At 38.3% G+C, this 26354-nt stretch overlaps 1 protein-coding gene across 1 annotated transcript in view; it reads right to left on the reverse strand.

Moving 5' to 3' along the window:
• The window catches only part of SYT16 (synaptotagmin 16), a 113133-nt gene extending 87235 nt beyond the window's left edge, over positions 1-25898 (reverse strand). Inside the window, exon 1 of the mRNA XM_060166895.1 lies at positions 25379-25898. Coding sequence (XP_060022878.1) covers positions 25379-25898 — 520 coding nt within the window. The remainder of the gene's footprint in view (positions 1-25378) is intronic.
• Between the last annotated feature and the right edge of the window lie 456 nt (positions 25899-26354).

The raw sequence follows: 26354 nt of genomic DNA on the forward strand, positions 1-26354 counted from the left end.
CAAACCGGTTCATCTGTACAATTCTGCAAGTGTTCCACATATATGCGTTAATATACGATAATTGTTCTTCTCTTTCTGACTTACTTCACTCTGTATCACAGTCGCTAGATGCATCCACGTCTCAACAAATGACCCAATTTTGTTCCTTTTTAAGGCTGAGTAATATTCCATTGTATATATGTACCACATCTTCTTTATCCATTCGTCTGTCAATGGGCATTTAGGTTGCTTCCATGACCTGGCTATTGTAAATAGTGCTGCAATGAACACTGGGGTGCATGTGTCTTTCTGAATTGTGGTTTTCTCTGGGTATATGTCCAGTAGTGGGATTGCTAGATCATATCGTAATTCTATTTTTAGTTTTTTAAGGCACCTCCATACTGTTCTCCATAATGGCTGTATCAATTTACATTCCTACCAGCAGTGCAAGAGGGTTCCCTTTTCTCCACACCCTCTTCAGCATTTGTTCTTTATAGATTTTCTGATGAAGCCCATTCTAACTGGTGTGAGGTGAGACCTCATTGTAGTTTTGAGTTGCATTTCTCTAATAATTAGTGATGTTGAGCAGTTTTTCATGTGCTTCTTGGCCATCTGTATGTCTTCTTTGGAAAATGTCTATTTAGGTCTTCTGCGCATTTTGGATTCGGTTGTTTGTTTTTTTAATATTGAGCTGCATGAGCTGTTTATATATTTTGGAGATTAATCCTTAGTCCATTGATTCCTTTGTAAATATTTTCTCCCATTCTGAAGGTTGTCTTTTCGTCTTGTTTATGGTTTCCTTTGCTGTGCAAAAGCTTTGAAGTTTCATTAGGTCCCATTTGTTTATTTTTGTTTTTAATTCCATTACTCTAGGAGGTCGATCAAAAAACATCTTGCTGTGAATTATGTCAAAGAGTGTTTTTCCTATGTTTTCCTCTAAGAGTTTTACAGTGTCCAGTAATTTAGGTCTCTAATCCAGTTTGAGTTTATTTTTGTGTATGGTGTTAGGGAGTGTTCTAATCTCATTCTTTTACATGTAACTGTCCAGTTTTCCCAGCACCACTTATTGAAGAGACTGCCTTTTCTCCACTGTATATCCTTGCCTCCTTTGTCATAGATCAGTTGACCATAGGTGCGTGGGTTTAGCTCTGGGCTTTCTATCTTGTTCCATTGATCTATATTTCTGTTTTTGTGTCAGTACCATACTGTCTTGATTACTGCAGCTTTGTAGTAGAGTCTGAAGACAGGGAGACTGATTCCTCCAGCTCCGTTTTTTTCCCTCGAGACTGTTTTGGCTATTCGGGGTCTTTTGTGTCTCCATACAAATTTTAAGACTTTTTGTTCTAGTTCCGTAAAAAATGCCATTGGTAATTTGATAGGGATTGCATTGAACCTGTAGATTGCTTTGGGTAATATAGTCATTTTCACAATGTTGATTCTTCCAATCCAAGAACGTGGTATATCTCTCCATCTGTTGGTATCATCTTTCATTTCTTTCATCAGTGTCTTATAGTTTTTGCATACAGGTCTTTTGTCTCCCCGGGTAGGTTTATTCCTAGGTATTTTATTCTTTTTGTTGCAATGGTAAATGGAAGTGTTTCCTTAATTCCTCTTTCAGATTTTTCATCATTAGTGTATAGGAATGCAAGAGATTTCTGTGCATTAATTTTGTATCCTGCAACTTTACCAAATTCATTGATTAGCTCTAGTAGTTTTCTGGTAGCATCTTTAGGATTCTCTATGTATAGTATGATGTCATCTGCAAACAGTGACAGTTTTACTTCTTCTTTTCCAATTTGTATTCCTTTTATTTCTTTTTCTTCTCTGATTGCCATGGCTAGGACTTCCAAAACTATGTTGAATAATAGTGGTGAGAGTGGACATCCTTGTCTTGTTCCTGATCTTAGAGGAAATGCTTTCAGTTTTTCACCATTGAGAATGATATTTTCTGTGGATTTGTCATATAATGGTCTTTATCATGTTGAGGTAGGTTCCCTCTACGCCCAGTTTCTGGAGAGTTTTTATCAAGAATGGGCGTTGAATTTTGTCAAAAGCTTTTTCTGCATCTATTGAGATGATCATATGGTTTTTATTCTTCAATTTGTTAATATGGTGTATCTCATTGATTGATTTGCATATATTGAAGAATCCTTGCAGCCCTGGGATAAATCCCACTTGATCGTGGTGTGTGATCCTTTTAATGTGTTGTTGGATTCTGTTTGCTAGTATTTTGTTGAGAATTTTTGCATCTATATTCATCAGTGATATTGGTCTGTAATTTTCTTTTTTTGTAGTATTTTTGTCTGGTTTGGGTATCAGGGTGATGGTGGCCTCACAGAATGAGTTTGCGAGTGTTCCTTCCTCTGCAATTTTTTGGAGAAGTTTGAGAAGGATGGGTGTTAGCTCTTCTCTAAATGTTGGATAGAATTCACCTGTGAAGCCATCTGGTCCTGGACTTTTGTTTGTTGGAAGATTTTTAATCACAGTTTCAAGTTCATTACTTGTGATTGGTCTGTTCATATTTTCTATTTCTTCCTGGTTCAGTCTTGGAACGTTATACCTTTCTAAGAATTTGTCCATTTCTTCCAGGTTGTCCATTTTATTCACATAGAGTTGCTGGTAGTAGTCTCTTAGGATGCTTTGTATTTCTGCGGTGTCTGTTGTAACTTCTCCTTTTTCATTTCTAATTTTATTGATTTGAGTCCTCTCCCTCTTTTTCTTCGTAAGTCTCGCAATGGTTTATCAATTTAGTTTTTCTTCTCAAAGAACCTGCTTTCAGTTTTATTGATCTTTGCTATTGTTTTCTTTGTTTATATCTCATTTATTTCTGCTCTGATCTTTATAATTTGTTTCCTTCTGGTAACTTTGGGTTTTGTTTGTTCTTATTTCTCTAGTTCCTTTAGGTGTAAGGTTAGATTGTTTATTTGAGATTTTTCTTGTTTCTTGTGGTACGACTGTATAGCTATAAACTTCCCTCTTGGAACTGCTTTGGCTGCATCCCATAGGTTTTGGACTGTCGTGTTTTCATTGTCATTTGTCTCTAGGTATTTTTTGATTTCCTCTTTGATTTCTTCAGTGATCTCTCGTTATTTAGTAACATAGTGTTTAGCCTCGATGTGTTTGTGTTTTTTACATTTTTTCCCCTGTAATTCATTTCTAATCGCATAGCATTGTGGTCAGCAAAGATGCTTGGTATGATTTCAATTTTCTTAAATTTACTGAGGCTTGACTTGTGACCCAAGATGTGATCTATCCTGGAGAATGTTCCGTGTGCACTTGAGAAGAAAGTGTAATCTGCTGCTTTGGGATGGAATGTCCTATAAATATCAATTAAATCTATCTGGTCTATTGTGTCACTTAAAGCTTCTGTTTCCTTATTTATTTTCATTTGGAAGATTTGTCCATTGGTGTATGTGAGGTGTTAAAGCGCCCCACTATTACTGTGTTACTGTCGATTTCCTCTTTTATAGCTGTTAGCAGTTGCCTTATGTATTGAGATGCTCCTATGTTGGGTGCATATATATTTATAATTGTTATACCTTCTTCTTGGATTGATCCCTTGATAATCATGTAGTGTCCTTCCTTGCTTCTTGTAACAGTCTTTATTTTAAAGTCTATTTTATCTGATATGGGTATTGCTACTCCAGCTTTCTTTTGATTTCCATTTTCATGGAATATCTTTTTCCATCCCCTCACTTTGTCTGTATGTGTCCCTAGGTCTGAAGTGGGTCTCTTGCAGACAGCATATATTTGGGTCTTGTTTTTGTATCCATTCAGCAAGCCTGGGTCTTTTGGTTAGGGCATTTAATCCATTCACGTTTAAGGTAATTATCGATATGTATGTTCCTGTGACCATTGTCTTAATTGTTTCGGGTTTGGTTTTGTAGGTCCTTTTCTTCTCTTGTGTTTCCCACTTAGAGAAGTTCCTTTAACATTTGTTGTAGAGCTGGTTTGGTGGTGCTGAATTCTCTTAGCTTTTGCTTGTCTGTAAAGCTTTTGATTTCTCCATCTAATCTGAATGAGATCCTTGCCAGGTAGAGTAACTTTGGTTGTAGGTTCTTCCCTTTCATCACTTTAAGTATATCATGCCACTCCCTTCTGGCTTGTAGAGGTTCTGGTGAGAAATCAGCTGTTAACCTTATGGGAGTTCCCTTGTATGTTATTTGTTGTTTTTTCCTTGCTGCCTTCAATAATTTTTCTTTGTCTTTAATTTTTGCCAATTTGATTACTATGTGTCTCGGTGTGTTTCTCCTTGGGTTTGTCCTGTATGGGACTCTCTGCACTTCCTGGACGTGGGTGGCTATATCCTTTCCCATGTTAGAGAAGTTTTTGACTATAATCTCTGCAAATATTTTCTCTGGTCCTTTCTCTCTCTCTTCTCCTTCTGGGACCCCTATAACACGAATGTTGTTGCATTTAATGTTGTCCCAGAGGTCTTTTAGGCTGTCTTCATTTCTTTTCATTCTTTTTTCTTTATTCTGTTCTGCAGCAGTGAATTCCACCATTCTGTCTTCCAGGTCACTTATCCGTTCCTCTGCCTCAGTTATTCTGCTATTGATTCCTTCTGGTGTAGTTTTCTTTTCAATTATTGTATTGTTCATCTCTGTTTGTTTGTTCTTTAATTCTTCTAGGGCTTTGTTAAACATTTCTTGCATCTTCTTAATCTTTTCCTCCAGTCTTTTTCCGAGGTCCTGGATCATCTCCACTATCATCATTCTGAATTCTTTTTCTGGAAGGTTGCCTATCTATACTTCATTTAGTTGTTTTTCTGGGGTTTTATCTTGTTCCTTCCTCTGGTACATAGCCCTCTGCCTTTTCATCTTCTCTGTCTTTCTGTGAATGTGGTCTTTGTTCCACAGGCTGCAGGATTGTAGTTCTTCTTTCTTCTGCTGTCTGCCCTCTGGTGGATGAGGCTATCTAAGAGGCTTGTGCAGGTTTCCTGATGGGAGGGACTGGTGGTGGGTATAGCTGACTTTTGCTCTGGTGGGCAGAGCTCAGTAAAACTTTAATCCACTTGACTGCTGATGGGTGGGGCTGGTTTCCCTCCCTGTTGGTTGTTTGGCCTGAGGCAACCCAACACTGGAGCCTACCTAGGCTCTATTGTGGGGCTAATGGCAGACTCTGGGAGGGCTCAGGCCAAGGAGTACTTCCCAGAACTTCTGCTGCTAGTGTCCTTGTCCCCAGGGTGAGCCACAGCCACCCCCCGCCTCTGCAGGAGGCCCTCTAACACTAGCAGGTAGGTCTGCTTCAGTCTCCCCTGGGGTCACTGCTCCTTCCCCTGGGTCCTGATGTGCACACTACTTTGTGTGTGCCATCCAAGAGTGGAGTCTCTGTTTTCCCCAGTCCTGTCGAAGTCCTGCAATCAAATCCCGCTGGCCTTCAAAGTCTGATTCTCTAGGAATTCCTCCTCCCATTCCCGGACCCCCAGGTTGGGAAGCCTGATGTGGGGCTCAGAACCTTCACTCCAGTGGGTGGACTTCTGTGGTATAAGTGTTTTCCAGTCTGTGAGTCACCCACCCACCAGTATGGGATTTTATTTTACTGTGATTGCTCCCCTCCTACTGTCTCATTGTGGCTTCTCCTTTGTCTTTGGATGTGGGGTATCTCTTCTTTGGCGAGTTCCAGTGTCTTCCTGTCAATGATTTTCCAGCAGCTAGTTGTGTTTCTGATGTTCTCACAAGAGGGAGTGAGAGTACGTCCTTCTACTCTGCCATCTTGGTTCAGGCTCCTCAAAATCAGCAGAAGAGGATATATATATATATCTATATATATCTATATATAGATATATATATATATGAGTTAAGGTAGAGGGGACAGAGAGAAGTTGTACTGATACAAGAGAAATTGTAGAGACAGAATCAATATAATTTGGTACATACTGAAAAAACAGAGGCAGGTTAGGATTGCTGTGAGGGATAAGGAACTGAGAAAGACTAATCTCTTACTTTGATGACTAGCTTTCCATAAATAAGAATAAAAGATGATTTTGTTTTTAAACATGTTGAATTTGAGATGTGTGATACCACCCAAGTGAAGGCAACTTGGATATATGAGCCCAGAGCTCAGGAGAGAGGTCCAAACTAGAGATGCAGGTATTTAGCGGAAGTCACAGAGGAGTGTGTAAGAGGGAAACCAATGTTTAAGGAATTGGCAGAGGAAGGTGAATGAAAAAGACGTGGCAAGGAGAAAACCAGGAACAAGTGGAGTCCAGAACCCAGGGGGGGAATGAGTTTCAAGGGAGGAATATTCAACACTGTCACTCTCAAATAAGTAAAATGGGCGAGGGGGAACTAGTCATATAATTCAGTGCATGTTCATTAGAGTAGAAGACTAGAGGTCAAACAATAGTGAGGAAAGAAGTAGGGGCTAGGGAAATGGAGACTGCAAATGCAGCCTATTTTCCCATTAATCCCTTAAACTAGACTTACGAAGGTTTAAATCCACCAGTCAGAAGCTGTAATGCCCAGTAATTTGTTGCCAGTAACTGCTGTTGAAATGGACTTCTTGTAGCAGAGGTACAGAGGTGTGGGATGGAAGTGGGAGCACTTGAATCCACTTTGGGACAGCGGCTACATGGAGAAGCACCTTGATGTGTTTTTTAAAAAATAAATCTATTTATATTATTTATTTATTTTTGGCTGCATTGGGTCTTTGTTGTTGCGCACGGGCTTTCTCTAGTTGTGGTGAGCAGGGGTTACTCTTCCTTGCGGTGCATGGGCTTCTCACTGCAGTGGCTTCTCTTGTTGCAAAGCATGGGCTCTAGGCACGTGGGCTTCAGTAGTTGTGGCTTGCGGGCTCTAGAGCGCAGGCTCAGTAGTTGTGGCGCACGGGCTTAGTTCCTCCGCGACATGTGGGCTATTCCCGGACCAGGGCTCGATCCCGTGTTCCCTGCACTGGCAGGAGGTTTCTTAACCACTGCGCCACCAGGGAAGCCCCCCACCCCTGGATGTTTTGAGTCAGACGCATGTGGTTTGGAGTCCCAGCTACTTTACCAGCTAGAGACATGGAAAGAGTTACTGAACCTCCCCAGAACATTTGTCTTTTCTTTAAAAATAGGAATAATAATCCACCCACCTACTCGTGGACACATCTCACAAAATTATGGTTATTAAATAATATAATGTAATTAAAATATTTAACACAAAGGTAAGGTTACACTTTGTTGATTGCCTATGGGTGTTATATTTATTATTACTGATATTAACAATCAAGAAGTTCTTCACCTGGAGTGTTCTACAAAATCAGTAAGGACTCTTGGCAAAGTCTCTTGGGCACTTGCAGTGAGATAGCACATGCCAGTGGTGAGTTTTCCTGTGAAGTCTGCATTCCCTTGATACTCTACCATCTGCAAACTGATTCAGGTCTATAGATTTAGCTTCTAACCAAAATCTTTTTATGAACAATTCCTGCATGAATCATTCGCAGAGCAGCCAAGAGAAAGGAGTAGTTGCCTTTTAAGACAGAAATAAAATTTTCTCATTTAAAAAAATCTGTAAGAATAAATAACTCACATGAAGGTATTTAAGTAGCTTCTACCTTTTGTGCAATTTCTCTACTTTATTTAAATAGCCAGTCTAGGATCCCGTGGTAGGCAGACTCTAAGGTGGTCATCCTTACCCCCATCCCTCCCGCCTAGTGTCCATACTTTTGTGTGACCTCCTCCCCTTCAGTGTGGGCGGGACTTGTGATGTTCTTCTAACTAGCAGAGTATGACAGAAGTGATGGAATGTCATGCCCATGATTTCATTATATAATATAAGATTCCTTTTGCCAGTAGCCTCCCCTCGCTAGCTTGATGTAGTAAGCAACCACGTTGCCCATGTGACAAGGAACTGTGGGCAGCCTCTAGGGACTGCAGGCAGCCTCCAGGAGTGAAGGGCAGCCTCCAATCAACAGCCAGCATGAATCTGGGGCCCTTAGGCCTACTTCTGCAAGGAAATCCATTCTGCCCATGACCTGAGAAGGCTTGGAATGTCCACATGAGAAGGCAGCCCAGCTGATCCTTTCACTGCAGCTTTGTGAGACCCTGAGCAGAGGACCCAGCTAACTCATTTCTGGATTCCTAACCCAAATAAACTGAATAATAAATACATATCATTTTAAGCCACTAAGTTTGTGGTAATTTGTTATGCGGCAATAGATAACTAATTCAGACACCATTCAGTTAATTGTGCAGTTAAACCAATCTAAAAAGGGTGAGTTAGAGAGATTTTCTAATATCCAGGGGAGTAGCCATGATCTAAGTCAAAATTATCAAGTGAAATATTGCTTTTCCTGACTTGTAAGAGATGTGCGTTCATAAGCACTGAGAAGCAGGTGTTCGTGGCACCTGTGATGACAATATGCCACATGTGGTGACACAAGGGGTCCAGGTCCATCCTTGGAACAGGCTTCTGATCAGTGCACAATGTAAAGGCAGTGGGGACACCCATGAAAGGCACTGGCTCCTCCAATAGAGCTTTTGTTTCTTTGCCACCGGATTACCTATTCTTTCAACTTCTGGAATCCTGATTTTTTTCTGGTAAGCCACCTGTTCTCTATGCTCACACCACGTTTCTGGTAAAGGTCTCTCTCCACCAACCCCAGGAATGACATGTGACTTAGGCCTGGCCAATCAGTGCTCCACATTTCCCTGATCTCAGGGACTGCTAAGGTTTGCCACATAATTCAAGCAAAGCAGAGAGAATCAAGCCAATGAGTGCTAACCCCAGAACTGTTCTTTAAGTTGCCAGAAAGTGGCATTTCTTTCTCCACTAGATTATAACCTAAGAGGATATAAATCTGGAGCTTCTGACGACCATCTCACTACACATGGAGCCAGAGAATGGAACCAGCTCAGATGGATGCAGAAATAAGAGATTGAGGGAGAGAGAGAAACCAAATTCCAAAGACAACATTTGAACTCCTGGATATACCTTCTCATGGAACGAGATTTACCTCCCCCATTTGTCAATTACTTGAGCTCAACCACTCTTCTCCTTTGCTGATAAGGAATTGAGAAATTCCCTATATAATTTGAGTTTAGTTCAGTTGTATAAATAGCATGGTTTTTGGTACATAAACAATATTGCCTCAATGCCATTTTACAGCTAAGAAGTCCTACCTTGCAAAGGGAAGTATCACGAGTAAAACTGATCTAGCACAGACTCAAATGAAAGTAACTGCTTGTCATCATAGGTCTAAATGCAGGAGAGCAATTTTCAAACTTTCCATACAAGCAGTGGCTGCTTTTTGCAGGATCAAAACAGGATAAAAACTAGGCAGTCCCAGAAAAACTCTTATTTTGGTTTTGAAATAGACTTTGATATCACAGCTTAAGAAGATAATGCTTGAAGTTCCAACTTCATACTGGTTTCTCTTCCCCCAAAGGAACTGATTTTTGAAATGATATAAAAGTTCTTGAAGTCCTTCTGTGTCATGAACAAGAAAGTCTCCTGTGATAATCCTGTACCTGGCATCCATAAGCAAAAGATTTATCAGAAATCTCAAGAACAACAGAAACTCCAGAGTAATAACTGGACAGTATTACTGATGACCAGATGCTGATAAGCTTCAGCAAAGCCACATTTTACAATCATTCCACCAAACACAGTCCTCATCCTACCCCATGGCTTGTCCGTTTACTGTTCGCTCTACTAGGAATGCTCTTTCCTTCAGATCGCTGCATAACTGTTGTCTTCCCAGACAGGTTATTCTATAAAAAGTATAGGAGGAAGGACAACCCTATATAAAATAGCACTCATCCAATTAATTTTTATCCCCTTATCCTGTTTTATTTTTCTACATGGCATCTATAACCTATGTTATATTAATTTGTTTACCTGGTGAACATCAGAATGGGTAAGACTTAGATGTCCATTGTGCCAGTTACCTATCATCTCCAGAAAGTCCCAGTTCACCTGCAAATTGTAGCTCTTGCACAATTAACATAGACTATTTCAAAATCTACACAACTGCTTGAACAACACTTTAATTACTACACTGGTCAAGGTCCAGTCAGAAAACAAAACCCACAATAGGTATTTCAACAGAGGGAATTTAATATAGGGAACTGGTTCCACAGGTATTGGGTATGGGATAAATAGAAGGAGGAACAGAAATAGCCCAGAGATTGTAACTGCAGGAAGCAGCTACCACCCCTCTGGCTGGGAAAGCAAAGGGAAGAGGTCAAGGTTATTATAAACTAGGAGTTCAGAGGTGAGGTGCTATGGATATGCAGCTCAGACGTCTAAGGAGGGGAAACTGCCTGGTCAGTGCTGTCACCCCTGAGTGGAGTACAACAAGCCTGGATCTGGAATGCTCAAAGAAGCTGGAGACTAGAACCCACACTGCTGACAGCACTGTGAAGGGCAGTGCTGAGATGCCAACAACAGGAACAGTGAGCAAAGACAGGAAAAAGTAAGCTCTTTCTCCTTACCTCCCATCTTCCGATATCCCTCTACTGCTCCTCTTGCATAGATCAGAGAATACCCCCAAGCAGAGGCAAACTGGAGTCTGCAAAATTCCAGCCCCAGCATCCAAAGCAGTATATGGAAGAATGGATTTGAGCTGAGAGACAATAGTTTAAAAACCAGCACATATCCTAATGCATTTCTCCAATTTTATTTTCATAAGAAAAAAGCCAAACTTCAAATGAAATGGTACAATGCTTGACTTCTGACTGTATTATCACTAGCTCTTTCTTGTAAACCTTGTCAATTTTAATCCAGAGTACCATAGATGAACTTTGGGTGGTGCAGAAACCCATGAAATTTCATTGCTAAAAACGTTTGATATGTTATGTATGTTATCTTCCTGCATAAGTAGGTTCATAACTTTCATTAAAGTTCCAAAGAAGCCTATAACACCCCTTAAAATTTGGTGTCACTGTCCCATGTTCTCACTCATTATTTAAACTTGTTATGGAAAACACAGACAACTTGTAGATTCCTTTAATGCCTTAACACACACTGTTGGTTATGACTGTTCATTATAGGGAAAAGGAACCAATTTGAACCATCACAAGAAAAAGTGGGGCTAGAGCAAGAGTATCAATTCGAGGGACCTCAACGAGGGAAGAAACTACCATGTTTACAAAAGGGGCTCAAAATAGGACTGTCTCTTTCATATATCCCATCTAAATACACTAGTATATGTGCTCAGAGATATACTTACATTGCAGAATTATCTGTTACGGTAGTGAAAATTGGGAAATAAATTAGATGCTCATATGAATGGATAAATTAGATCAACAGAAGAATGAATCAATTAAATGGAATGTTAATTAATACAGTGGATTACTATATAGCAGTTAATATAAACCATATGGACATGTATCTGAACAATGTAAAAGTGTAACATTGAGTGGAAGCAAAAACAAGTTGCAGAATAAAATACGTTCAATATTATATCGTTTGTATAAAGCTTTAAAACATGCAAAATTATGTTGCACATAATTTACAAATACCTGCAGCAAAAGAATAAAAACACAATAGGAATCATAATGCCCAAATTTAGGTTTGTTTTACTCCTAGTAGGGAGAGAAGGGGAAGAAACAAAGAGCGGTCCTCAGGGGACCCCAATGACCTCCATCCTGGATGGCTTCTTTAAAATAAATCTGAATTAAATATGGGAAAATGTTAAGACTTGGCAAAGTTAAGTGCTGGGTGTTTGCTGTATGATGCTATATTTTTCTATGTTTTTGAAATGTCTCATAAATTTAAAAACTAGGAAGTGTGAAGGGCACTAAAAGCTCCATTAGCAATGGCCTAGACCACCCCTTAGCATAATTATCAAGAGCTCAAAGAGAAGAGGAACTTATAATCACACCTCAGCAACTCTTTCCATTGCAAGGCTCCTTTTCAGAAACACTCTTCACAAGGGTGGACACTGGAAAAGAGTACCAGGGAGGGAGAAAGGGGACTTACCAAACAAAGGAAAAGATAAGAGGGGAAGAAGAGAAGAGGATAAACACTGCATGTTATTTTAAAAGATAAGCAACACACCGGCCAATACAGGTAAGAATCTCCCTCAGCAAGAAGAAACAGGCACATAAGTGAAAAAAGTTCTTATTAAGCTGTAGTTCCTACCTGGCTCTGGATTCTTCCCTCTTGAGCTAGATAATTGCAAAAAATAATACACCTGCCTCAATTACGGTGTGTGCCTCAGGGCAAGGAAGACCCCTGAGCTTTTACTATCAAGTAATTCCATTATTAAGGAAAAATTTCTGGTTCCTTGGGAATTGTGAACATGGAATTTAAGCTTATTTGTAGCATAATTTACCTCTAATCCATTCCTAAAATCCATTTCCTCTTTCCTTTTAAGAAGAGGAAAATAGAAAACAGGCTTTCTCATTTTAAACCTGTCCTTAAAAATGTCCTACTGTGTATTATAGTATCCAGAAAGTAAGGCAAAAATTGAATCTCTATTTGACCATTTATACAAGTTACGTGTTCTAACTTCTGTCCATATCAAATTGTGTTACATGTCTGAAGTTTCCTTTTAAAATGACACAGAGTTGCAAAACAAGCAACAATGGCAATAACAACCTCCTTGCCTTAAATATCAAAGCTCCGAAAGCTGGACATCAGCTCCTGGCATGTTCATTAATACCCAGCTTTTCTAAAACACGCAGGTCAACATAGCAAGAAAATTAACTTCATAAAGCTTTTAGAAAACAAATTCTGAAGCTTTTGCAGAATACTCAAACTTTTTCATGGACAATTCTGGATAACCAATGACATGGTGGCAAATGCTATCCAATGAAGTACTAACAAATGAAGATAAGTTTAACTAGGGATGGGTTTACTTTCAAGAAATCACTTGGGCAATGAAAAAGCAAAGTTCCAGTATCGCAGTTAAAGGAAAGGCAGGATGCAGCATTTCACGTTCAGTAATACATCCTATAGAGAAGAAATGAAGCCTGTGTAGTTTATAAATCAACTGCATGCTCTTGCCTGATACCACTTACTCTCAATTGCCACAAGCAATCCCCAAAACATCGACAGAACAAAATACCTTCAACCCATAAAAGCTTGAGACCAACCAGTAACTAAGAACTGGTTGGGACAGGATTTTCCCATGTTACATTAGCCTTGTCGAATAATCTGATTGAAAAGTCAAATTATATCACCATGATTTCAAAGCCTGCTGTTCTATCTTTTAAATACACTCCATCTAGTCAAAGAGTGTTTCTGAAGTTCTACATGCCAATGTACTCGGAACACATTAATTCTATTAGCAGGCTATTTCAGGAAACAGTGAGCATATTTCTTGGAAACAAATATATGTGGTTGAAAAACAGCCTTAAAAAAGTATGAGGTGAAAAACTGAAAACAAAGATGATTTTAAAATGCAATAGAATTCCTTCCCATCACATATTAAAGGTGTCATAATTGCTTCTCGACTGAGAAGTTGCTGTTTGGGATTTGGGTCTTTAAACCAAAAAGCCTATCTTGAGATGGCACTATAAGGACTCTATCTGCCTCTTAATCATAGGCAACTGCTAAATGAAGTGTATCTATTTTCTCTGTTACATTACTATTGGCAACCAGGTCCCCAGTAACTGCCCAGAAATGTTTCCATGGTTACAAAAAGCATTCAGCATCCCTCTTGTTTTGGGCCAATTTATCTTAAAATCTATTGTGGAGAAAAATATGGCACATTAAGGAGCATAAAATCAAGATACAACGTTATGAAAAGAATTCAAGGTTAAATGGGAAAAGCAGGCTTGACAAGGCTTTTTAAAAAGTGCATATAAATCACTGATTAAAATGCTGCCTTTTCTTAGCGTATCTCCAAATACATCTCTCTAATAGACTGCAAAGCAGCCCATGCACTGAGGCTGACGTGATCTCCAGTATAAAGGAAAAAATGAGCAAGTGAGGATAATTTAAGAGTGTTAACCAGCAGGTGACCCACCCCCCCAAAAAAAACAAGGGTTTTAATATTCTTGCAGCTGAGAGTCCAGTCCCATATTCTAGTTTCAGAGGGTCCTTAGGGCATTTAAATATTTTGACGAAAGAGAGGAATAAGAGCTTTTGTTCATTGTCTATAAGGCATCTGAAGTAAATCAGTGGACTCCATCTCCTCAGGGCGAGGGAGAAAGAGGGAAGTTCTCTAGAGACAACTCAGTAAAGCTCCTCCGTCTATAAAGTCATGAGTGATTTGGGCTAACGGGGCTGTCTCATTCTCGGTCTCTGCTGCATTCCCAACTCCCACTGCCACCAAACAGCCAGGGCATTAAAAACATTTTTGCATCTTCTGGAACATGTTAAACAAATGGTACAAGTATTTCAATCATCTGAAGGAGAGGTCCACGGCTTATGCTTGTGTAGATTTGTCCATTCCCCCCAATGCTTTGTACATGGTAGGCATTCAATAAATATTTGGTTAACTGAGGAAGGACATCATACAAGACACCTCTTTACAGAGGAATGTTTCTCCCCATACTACCTATACATACATGCCACCCTTTATCATTTCTCTATTCCTCTTATTTTCACTGTGAAATGGAGAGAAGTGGGTGGGATTTAAGGTCATAATGCTATTAAGGACAATTTGAAGAATTTCACTTCCAAGGAAGACAGAACAGAAATACTTTTCCCTATTCTTCCCCCCAAGTACAACTCAAAACTCTAGACATTGTATATAAAACAAAGATGAGAAGACTGAAAGATGCTAAGAAGAAGGCAGACCAGCTAGTGACCATGAGACTCAAGGAACAACATGGAGGTGAGTTTTCTGGGTTCTTTTGCCTTATATATCTCAGACTTGAAGCTGAGGAAGCTGGCAACCCAGAAATGCCAATGAGCACAGACCAAAAAACTCAGGAGATGCCAGTTCTCTCTGTGCAAAGGGCCAGGAAATGGACAGACTACCCAAAGAGAAAAGTTTTAGACAGTAAGTGTCTAAATCCAGCCAAATAGCACAAGAAAAACTGTGTCCCCCACCCTCACTCATGCCAGCAAAGGCTAGAGAGACAGCCTAGACTTCCATACTCACCAAGCTTTAACGAGGGACCCCAATATCCCCACTAGGGGGTGCCAGAGAAGGCTGAGTAGGAATCCAGAACTTTCATCCTTGATGGCCAGTAATGAGCATCCTGTACCCCCACAGTATCAGTGAAGGGCACATGGGGAGCCTGCACCCCACCTGAAGTAACAAGGCACCCTTGCCCCACTCTACTTGGGTGGTGTCAGAGGAAGTCTAGTGGAGACTCAGGATTTTCACCATCAGTGCGGCTACCTTCACCTCCATGTCAATGGAGACCACATGGAGAGATGGACCTGCCATCCAACCCAGCATTAGTGAGGAGCACTCCTTCAAGGGTTAAGGAGGCCAAGAGGGAAACCTGGACTTCTGCCTCCACCTAGCAATAATAAGGTGGTACCCCACTGCCCCGCCAGAGCCCTGTCAAAGACTCTCTTTAGTTGAGAGGCCTCTTAGGGGGAGTAATGTCAAAATAAGGACTATTTCTCTTTATGTGTTCCTATCGGCTTACACACTGTTTCTTCTTACCAGCTACTACAATAGCTCGCTAACATATATCCTTTCCTCCAGCGTAGCCTGCAAACTGATGCCACAGTTATCCTTCTAAAATGGAGTTCTGTTGGTATCACACTTGATTAAGAGCTCTTTGAGATTCCCAGCTGCTTACGAGACAAAACCTAATCCTTAACACAAAAAACAAAGACCTTCCCAATTGCAGCCTATGCTACTAGCCCCATCCCTGAAAATGTCAGTCTTGTCCACGTGTCTGTGTTCATGCCATTCCTTCAAATGGTATGCCTTTCTCTCTCCACTCGCCTCTTAAATTATAATGCATTCTTAGGGTTTGTAGTCCTATATCATCTGCTCTGTGGAACCTTCTCTGATCACCACTGGCAAAACCACCTCTAAAGTTACCACATAGATAACTGTTCTAATTTTCCACAAACTTTTAAAAATGGGACTACTTACATGTAACTATCTCTTAGGCATTAGAAAATTCCTTAAGACCAATATTTTATTTGTACATTTATCTCCAAGCCCAAACATGCCACCCAAATTAATGAGAATGTCCAACTTCATTTTAGAGTTTAGTGTTAAGTGTGCAAAGCTCTACGTTCTAGCTTCCACTTAGGATGTAGAAAAACTGGAAATAATGCTCTCGCTCTTTAAATAAAAATTAAATCTGCATAATATGTCAAATTACACATTTTAAAACCCATCAGAGAGCTGAGATCATAAAGCAACCAACTAATCCAAAAGTTACAAAAAGAAAACTTCTTTCCATGGGAGAAAGGACAGAAGCGTCTGCTTGCCAGGGGCAGATGCTGGATTCATACAAGCTGGCAAGAAAAATTAAGCTAATATTTTCAAAGAACTTCTAAAGACTAAGTGCATACTAGCACAAGAGTAGAGAACCCATGGGAGCCACAAACCCCAGGGAAATTGAAACCCACTTAGAAGCCTGGCCCCACAGAACTCACCTGGTACTCATAAGAAAGACAGAGCGGAGCGGGGCAGGGCAGGAGTGGAGAAAGGTCCTCTCATGGTACAGTCCTGGAGTAGGGGGAAGAGCAGCTTCCTGGTGAGACAAAATCAGAAGTCTCACCAGGATTCCTCTCTCATCTTTCCACTATGGAATAAAAGCCACAAGCCACTTGGGAAAGGGCAGCAAATCCCATCATCCTCAGACCATAGGTAGAGACACATTAAGGTGAGTGAAAAGAACAGAATAAAAACTACCACCGCTGGGGAAGAGGTAGAAAGAAGTCCTGGAGTCATACCAGTAGAAATCCCCTAACTCTGAGGGAGGGGCAAGATTACCAAGAAGGCCCTAACCGAAGACACAGGAACATATCACCTGCCTAAGACAGAGGCCGTTCCACAACAGCAGAAAACAGAAACTTCCAACACAACAACACCATATGAGCAAACACCAAGTAATGAATAACATCAGGCTCCTTCTGGGAAAGGGCCAACAGCCTGAAAACAGAGACCCTCTCTGAGGTACGGGCAACGAGAAGAGACTTGAAGCTGAAGATGGAGCAGATTTTGACAAAGCTCTGTAGCAAACAAGCCCCTACCCTAAACACAATGTAATAATAGAGGGTTTTGAAGGCTATACTACAAGGAGATAACAATAACAACAACAAAACCGAAACCCAGCTCATATTCTGACTAAATTGACTCAACCCCTTCACACTAAAGGCCCAGCACTAGAAAAGGCTCACCTACTTCCAGGCAGACATACTATTTACTTCCCCTACATATGATGTTCAATTTTCAGTCTAAAATACAAGAAAAACAAAAAAGCAGAAAGGAAAAATACACTGTCAAGACACAAAGCAATCAAGAAAGCCAAACTCAGATATGACTCAAGTGATAGAACTATCACACAAAGAATTTTAAAATACTATGATTAATATGCTAAAAACATATTAATAGTGGAAGAAGGGAGAAACATGCGTGAATTGATGAAGAATTTCAGCAGAGAAACTGAAATAAATTTTTAACCAAATTAAAATGCTAGAAATGAAAAACAAGGTAACCGAGATGAAGAATACTTTTGATGGCCTAATCACCAGACTTCACACAACCAAAGAAAATATTAGTCAACTTGAAGACTACGTCATTAGATACGACTACCCAAACTGAAATACAAAGAGAAAAAAATAAAGAATGAAGGCAAGAAAAAGAACATTCAAGAGCTGTGGGATGATATCAAATGGGCTAGTATTTGTATAATTGGAATACCAGAAGAAGGAGCAAGAGAAAATGGATTAGAAGAAATATTTGAAAAGATGATGGCACAGAATTTTCCAAAAGTAATGAAACTTACTAAATCACAGACACAAGAAGGACAGAGAACACCAATAAAAATGAATACCAGAACACACACATACACATATGCAGTACAAATATAAACGTACACACACACACACACACACACGCACACACACACACACACACACACACACACCCCTAGATATATGCTGCTGAAAACCAAAGATAAAGACAAAATCTTTAAGGCATCCAGTGGGGAAAAAAAGACACATTATATGCAGAGGAACAAAAGTAAGAATGACAACATGCTTCTCATAGGAAAACTATACAAGCCACAAGACAGTGAAATGGAAACCTTAAAGTGCTAAAAGAAAAATAACTGTCAACTCAGAACTCTATACGTATCTAAAATATATTTCAACACTAAATAAGAAATATTTTTCAGACAAACAATAACTAATTCATTAGCTGCATATATGCACAAGAAAAGTTAAAGAGTGCTTCAAATGACATAAATGATGTAAACATAGAATTCTTTTTTTCTTATTTTAATCACTCTAGGAGATAACCAACCAAGTAAAGCAAATATCAAATATCAGCATATTGAGTATTTATTAAATATGTAACAACAGAAAAATAAAGGATGGGAAGGAAGAATTGGGAGTACACTGTTGTAACGTCATCTAACTATACCTGAAGCAGTACAATATTATTTCAAGACAGACTGCGATTAACTAAAGATATATGTTGTAAAATCTTAGGATGATCATTAAACTTTTTTTAAAAGAGATAAAAATAATGAGCCCATAGTGGAGATGAAATGGAATCACAAAAAGATTCAATTCAAAAGAATGCAGAAAAAATAGGATAAAAGAAACAAAAATAGATGAAACAAATAGGAAAAAAATCTAACAAAATGACAGATTTTAATTCATTATCAATAATTACATTAAATACAAACAGTTTAAACATACCAATTAAAAGTAAAAGATTGTCAATTTGGATAAAAAAGCAGGACCCAATTATATGCCACGTACAAGAATCCCACTATAAAGATAAAGATAGATTTAAAGTTAAAGAGTAGAAAAGAACATGTCATGCCAACAGTAATCAAAAGAAAGCTGGAGTAGCCATATTAATATCAAAGTAGACTTTAGGCCAAGAAATACTACCAGGGATACAAAAAGGTACATTATATAATGACCAAGACAGAGGTCAATTCATCAAGAAGACATATATTTCTAAAATGTGTATGTATTTCACAACAGAGCTTCAAACTACATGAAGCAAAAACTGAAAGAACAGAAAAGAGAAAAATAGCCAAATCCACAAATAGAGTAACCAACAGAACAAAATAAGTAAACAAAATCAGTATAAAAATAAGTATACAGGAAAACAGCCTCAAACAACTTGAAGCAATTTATAGAACACTGTATCCAATAACAGCAAAATACACAGTCTTTTTAAGTACACATGAAACATTCAACAAGTTAGAACATGTTCAGGATCATAAAACAAACTTTAATATTTTTAAACTAAAGTAATACAGAGTATGTCCTCAGACCACAACTGAATTAAACCAGAAATTGGTAACAGAAAGTTATCCAGAATATTCCCAACATTTGGAACCTAACCTATACACTTTTAAATAAACAATGCATCAAAAAGGAAGTCAAAGGGAAATTAGGAAATATTTTAATATAATGAAAATAAAAACATATTAATATTTTTGGATGTAGACAAAGCAGCGTTTAGAAAAATGCATCCATTAAATGATTATATTAGAAAAAAGAACAAATTATACCCAAAGCAAGCAGAAGGAAGAAAATAATAAATAACAGAATTCAATAAAATTAGGAACAGAAAAACAATAGGGAAAAATTAATGAAACCAAAAACTAGTTCTTCGAAAAACATATAGACATATAGATAGTCCTCTACTCAGACAGACCCCACACCCCTGGAAAAAATGAAGATAAAAATTACCAATATCAGGAAACAATGGAGACTACTATATATCCTACAAACACTAAAAGGATAACAAGAAAATACTATGTCCATAAACTTAACAACATAGATGAAATGAAAAAAAACAATCCTTGAGAAACACAAACCGCCAAAAGTCACTCAAGAAAGACAGACATCTTGAATAATCCTATACACACTAAAGAAACTGAATTTTTATTTCAAAATCTTCCAACAACAACAACAAAATTCCAAACTCAGCTGACTTCAATGGAAAATTCTAGCAAACATTTAAGAAATAAATGCTGATTTAACACAAATTTGTCCAGACTATAAAAAAGGAGAAACATTACACAACTCATGTTATGCGTCCAGCATTACCCAGATACCAAAACTAGACAAAGATATTGCGAGAAAAGAAAACTATAGACTAATATCCCTAATGTAAATTGATAAAAATTCCTCAACAAAATATTAGCAATATATGAATCACGACTAAGCAGATTTTACCCAGGTATGCAAGACAGGTTCGACACTCAAAACTTAATCAGTATAATTCATTTCAACAGATTAAAAAAAAATCATATGATCAGCTCAACAGATGCAAAACTGCACTTGACAGAATTCAACCTCCTTTTTGATTAAAAACTCTCAACAAACTGGAATAGAAAGAAATTTCTTCTATATAATAAAGAGCATCTACAGAAAGCTACATCTAACTACTAAGTAACAGTGAAAGACAAAGATTTTCCACTAAGCCCAGGATCAAGGCAAATATACCCACTTTCACCATTCTTATTCAACATGATAATATAGTGTAATCAGTCCAGAAAAAGAAATAATAGACATGGGTATTGAAACGGAATAAATAAAACTGTCATTTGTGTGATTATATTATTATCTACGCAGAAAATCCCAAAATAGCTATAAAAAAGCAATTAGAGGTGGGGCTTCCCTGGTGGCGCAGTGGTTGAGAGTCCGCCTGCCAATGTAAGGGGACATGGGTTCAAGATCTAGTCCGGGAAGATCCCATGTGCTGTGGAGCAACTAAGCCTGTGCGCCACAACTACTGAGGCTGTATTCTAGAGCCCGCGAGCCACAACTACTGAAGCCCACGCCCTGAAATGGGAGAGGCCACTGCAATGAGAGGCCCACGCACCACAACGAAGAGTAGCCCCCACTCACTGCAACTAGAGAAAGCCCGCGCACAGCAACGAAGACCAAGTGCAGCCAAAAATAAATAAATACATAAATAAAATTTTTTTAAAAAAAGCAATTAGAACTCATCACTGAGTTTAGGGAGGTTGCAAAATACAAGATTATATACAAACATCAATGGCATTTCTATATACTAGCAAGTAGCAGTTGGAAATTTAAAGTTATAGATATACTATTTACAATTAAATCCAAGAAAAGGGAAATACTTAGGTATAAATCTAACAAAATATGTATGAGACCTGTATGCTGGAAACTACAAAACAGGTGAAAAAAATTAAGAACTAAATAAATGAAGTGGTATACCATGTTCGTAGATTTAAAGACACATTATTTTTTTTTAACATCTTTATTGGAGTATAATTGCTTTACAATGGTGTGTTAGTTTCTGCTTTATAACAAAGTGAATCAGTTACACATAAACATATGTCCCCATATCTCTTCCCTCTTGCACAAAGACACACTATTATTAGCATGTCATTCTCTCCAAACTGATCTATGGATTCAACAAAATTCCAATAAAATTCTCAACAAATTTTTTTGTAAAAATCAGTAAGCCTAATCTAAAAACTATATGGAAACAACTAGAATGGTCAAAACAATTTTTAAAATATAAAATTGAGGGCTCACCTGATTTCAAGACCATAATGCTATGGTCAGTGTGTTATTAGAGAAAGTGTGTTATTAGAGAAAGAATACAAATGTAGATTTGTATTAGAGAAAGAATACAAATGTAGATTAATGGGAAAATATAGAGTCCAGAAATAGACCCACACGTATATAGATAATAGATTTCTGACAAAGATATCAAAGCAAACAATGGAGAAAGTATAGTCATTTCAACAAATGGTATAGGAATTATTAGTCATCTACATGGTGGGGGGAGGGCTTAATCCACACCTTGCATCATATAAAAAATATCTCAAAATAGATCATAGCTCTAAATGCAAAATCCATAACTTTAAAATTTCTAGAATAAAACACAGGAAAAAAAATCTTTCTGACCCTGGGTTATAGAAAGATTTCTTAGATATGATACCAAAAGCACAATTCATAAAAGAAATACTTGATAAGGTGGATTTCATTTAATTAAGAATCTCTGTTCTTTGAGGGACATTGTTAAGAGAATGAAAATTCAAGCCACAAAACTGGGAGAAAATATTTTTAAAGTACATTCCTCATATTCAGAATATAAACATAGTTCCCAAATCTCAAAAATAAGAAAACAAACAATTCAATGAAAGTGGGCAAAAGATTTGAAGACCCTACAAAGAAGTCATACAGATTACAACTACATGAAAATATGCTCAGTGTCACTAGTTATTAGGGACATGCAAATTAAAGCCAAACGGGATGTTAAAACCTATGAAGGGTCTATGATTTTATCCTACTTGCATCTAACAAGTTTGCCTGCTACTGTTTTATAGATGTTGGCAGAGATGCAAGACTTCTGGGTTAGAGACAAAGGACAATTTACTACTCACAGTACCTCCAAGTACCATGGGGGTAATGCAGAGGCTTGGCCCAGATAGATTCCGTGCGTGCAATGGGTTTATGTCGCCAGGGAACACCAAGCTTGGAAAACCTCTACCATTTGCAAGCAAATTTGCCTAAGCTTTGCCCTGAAGAGAGACATTAACTTTATTAGATTGGACAGCAAACACATATCCCCTGTGCTCTGGAGGGACACACTATCTTCCAAGGCTGTCATACAAACACCCTTGAAAAGATGATCCAAAACAAAAGGCTGTTTGTGGCTCTGCCCTGCTCATAGGACATGCAAGACACCGATGGAGAATTATCTCCCAACCTATCACCACACACCTATGAGAATGGCTAAAAAATAATAATACCACAAAGTGTTGGTGAGGATATGAGTGACTGGAAATCTCATACATAACTTTTGAGAATGCAAAATTGTACTCTGGAAAACAGTGGATTTTTTTTTTTATAAAGTTAAACATATACTTTCCATATGACCCAGCAATCCCACTCATAGGTATTCACCTAATTGAAAACATATTCACACGAAAACCTGTTTTGCAAGTGTTTATAGTAGCTTTATTCATAATGCTAAAAACTGGAAACAACCCAAATATCCCTCAACTGCTGAATGGATCAACAAACTGGGGCCTTCCTGCAATGGAATACTATTTAGCAATAATAAAAAAAAAAAGCAAACCAGTGGAACACATGACAACACAGATAAATCTCAAGGGTGTTACAACAAGGGCATTATGAAAATAGCCAGCCTCAAAATGCAGCCTCAGACTGCATGATTCCATTTATATGACAGGCTGGAAAAGGCAAACAAGAGAAAGAGAAAACATATCAGCAATTTCCAGGAGCTGGAGGTAGGGAAAAGGACTGGCCCCAGAGGGACTTGAGTGATAGAACTATTTCATACCTGGATGGTGGTGGTGGTTAGAAGACCACGTGTGTCTGTCAAAACTCACAGAACTGTGCACTACAGAAGGATGAATTTTACTATATGTAAATTATAACTTTAAAAAGGGTGGGGGTCGGAGAGTTATATGTGTAAACTCTAGAATCAGACTACCTGAGCACTGCCTCTTTCTAAATGTCAGTCTTGGGTAGAGTCCCAAATTCTAATCATCAATTTTCTCAACTGTGAAGTGAGAATAATAATAGTATTTACCTCGTAGAGCTGTTAGCTTTCCTTGTTGTTCCATCAGTAATTATTATTTGATGTCCTGTTATATACCTAACATTGTGTTTGATAGTAAGGATACAGAAATGAATCTGTGACATGGCTGCTGGCTTCCAGAAGGCTACAATCTAGTGAATCAACATTTCCCGAATGAACAAATGGACACAATTGTTTAATTGCCATTAGATTATTACAAGGATTACAAAAATTAACAGAAGCCAGTGTTAAGCATCTATGGAGCCAAATTCATGTTAATAATTTTAAATATAGTTCAACTTTAGCAAGAATTTTCTAAAATAGGAATAGAAATTTCAAGTCAAATCTAAGAAATCCTAATAGTAGTCCAGACATTTCTAGGATTCTCTCTATAGATAATTTTAAAAAGCTTGCAATTGCATTTATTTATAGTTTATCAGATTCAGAAAGAATATTAGGCTACCTTGGTTCACCAATTCATTCTAGCATTTAATACTTTAATTTGAGTAAGAGTATCAAGAAAGCATTATACATATATGTGGAATCTAGAAAAACGGTACAGATAAACCGGTTTGCAAGGCAGAAATAGAGACACAGATGTAGAGAGCGGACATGTGGACACCAAGCGGGGGAAGGGGGAGTGGGATGAATTGGGAGATTGGGATTGACATATAAACAACAGCATATATAAAATGGATAACTAATGAGGACCTGCTGTATAGCACAGGGAACTCCACTTCACTATACCTTAGAAACTAACACAACATTGTAAAACTATGCCCCAATAAAAAAAAATTTTTTTAAGAAAGCATTATAAAAAGAATATGAAATTATATTTCTTCACTTACTAAGACTGTATGTACCTGGATAAAACATTCCTCTAAAACGATAAAGCTAAGAGGAATCACTGAAAATGGATGAAGACACTAAGAAAGTATTCCAGAAAAGTCTGCTCCCTCCAACGAGAAGAGAATTAATGCGTTCACCTTTTACATTAAAAGATCTGAAAACCTGCATAAGCTATGTGTGCATTACAAACACACATCCTATATACACATCCAACACCTTTCTCTGCCTATCATGTATCTCTCTGTCTCTCAATAAAATGGAATGTCCTTACTTCAGGCTTAGAGTAACAGAAGCGTGAGAAATTTATGCCAGAACATACTACAGCTACTTTTATAGAGTTAATTACATTTTCACCATATTCATTATGCATTTATTGAAGGCCCATTATATGCTCAGTTCTGACAGGATGAAGCTCTATAGGCAGTTTGTTTTAAATGTGTCCTTTCCATTCAAGGCTAGAAGAAAAGCGAGCTATTCTTATTCCAAAGATTTCCTATCTACTGTCATCTCACATCACGTCTCAGTACAACACTGTGAGAAGTGTTCTTGGAGGGTTATCAACTCAAAATTTTGCAACAAGTATGGCTTTTTGCACAGGATTTCACACTGAATAATATAGTAACATCTAGAGATTCCTAACCTAGTTTAAAAAAGAGAGAATATTTTAAAAGATGTTTTCAACAGTATGACATATGCACTAGGGGCTTCTCAAACAGAACCCACAGACTCGCTTTTCACCATTTCACTTGCTCTGAACTATTGTTTTGGAATATGGAGCCCACCAATGTGGATCTTCCAAAGTTTTATATATTGAAAATATTCCTAAGGATTACAACTCTCCTTAAGAAGCCAGTATGTGGAAAGGTATAAGAGACAAAAATAAAATTCAAATGATAACTAAAACAAATAAAAATAAAATGAGTAGAAATGTCCTTTGGACAAACCCATAGAAAATGATCACAGGCTAGCTTACCTTGCATTTTTCCATTAATGTTTTCTAAAATACCAGAGAGGTGGCTGTCAAAGCCCTGTTGAAGGCCACTCCTTTGCTTTTCAAGGTGATGTTCTTCCTCGGCAATAGAAGAAAGCACATGTGGTGGCTTTTGGTCATCAAGGGTCTGACTGGGCCACTGGGTCACTACGGAACAGGCGTCCTTTGCATGCTGGCTAAGTCTGGGGCTTGAACTTTGGGCAGAGTCCTGCAAATCACTGTTACAACAGGAGAAATGATCCACTTCAAGAAACAAGGAATTTATGTCCTCTTGACTCCAATGGCTTTGTTCTTCATCTTCAAAGTAAGTTTCCTGAATCTGAATATCATCTAAGTCCTGGTCTAGCTTGTCACTCAATTTAGAGTCTTGTTTGTTGAAGTTAACCAGCAAAGCAGATAACGTATCTCCTGCTTGCTGGAGAGCTTCATAAACCCGATATATCCAGGAAGAGAGAGGCTGGAAGAGGTTCTGAGCATCCTGAGACGCCATTGTCAACAGCATGGCCAACTATCTGATGTCTACAAGTCCACCTGTTCCGTTCCTTCAATACTCTGGACTTAATGTGAACTACAGAACAAGCATGATGAGAAATTAAATTGGAGGTCTCTCAATGGCTGTGAATATTTCACTCTCAAAACTTCTCAGCTGAAACAGAGGAAAGAAATACTTACACCTGTTAAAGTTACAACCTCAGGCCCATCAACAGATGCCTACAATCAATGTCAAACACTATATGGGGACAAAAAGGGGTCATCATTGAAATCCTTAAGGCAGCTAAATAAAAACGACTGTAAAAGTCTAAAGGTATCAATAAATTGTTTCAATGCCTATTCACCTCTGCAGACATGTGCAAAACTTCCATTAGCACTAATGGGCTCTATTCCTGTGGACTGAGAGAAGTCTATCCCCATAGACCGTACTTAACAGTGTAAAAAGGATAAATGAATCTTCATTAAG

This window comes from Lagenorhynchus albirostris, chromosome 1 (genome assembly GCF_949774975.1).
Source record: "Lagenorhynchus albirostris chromosome 1, mLagAlb1.1, whole genome shotgun sequence".
In the NCBI taxonomy this organism is placed as follows: Eukaryota; Metazoa; Chordata; class Mammalia; order Artiodactyla; family Delphinidae; genus Lagenorhynchus; species Lagenorhynchus albirostris.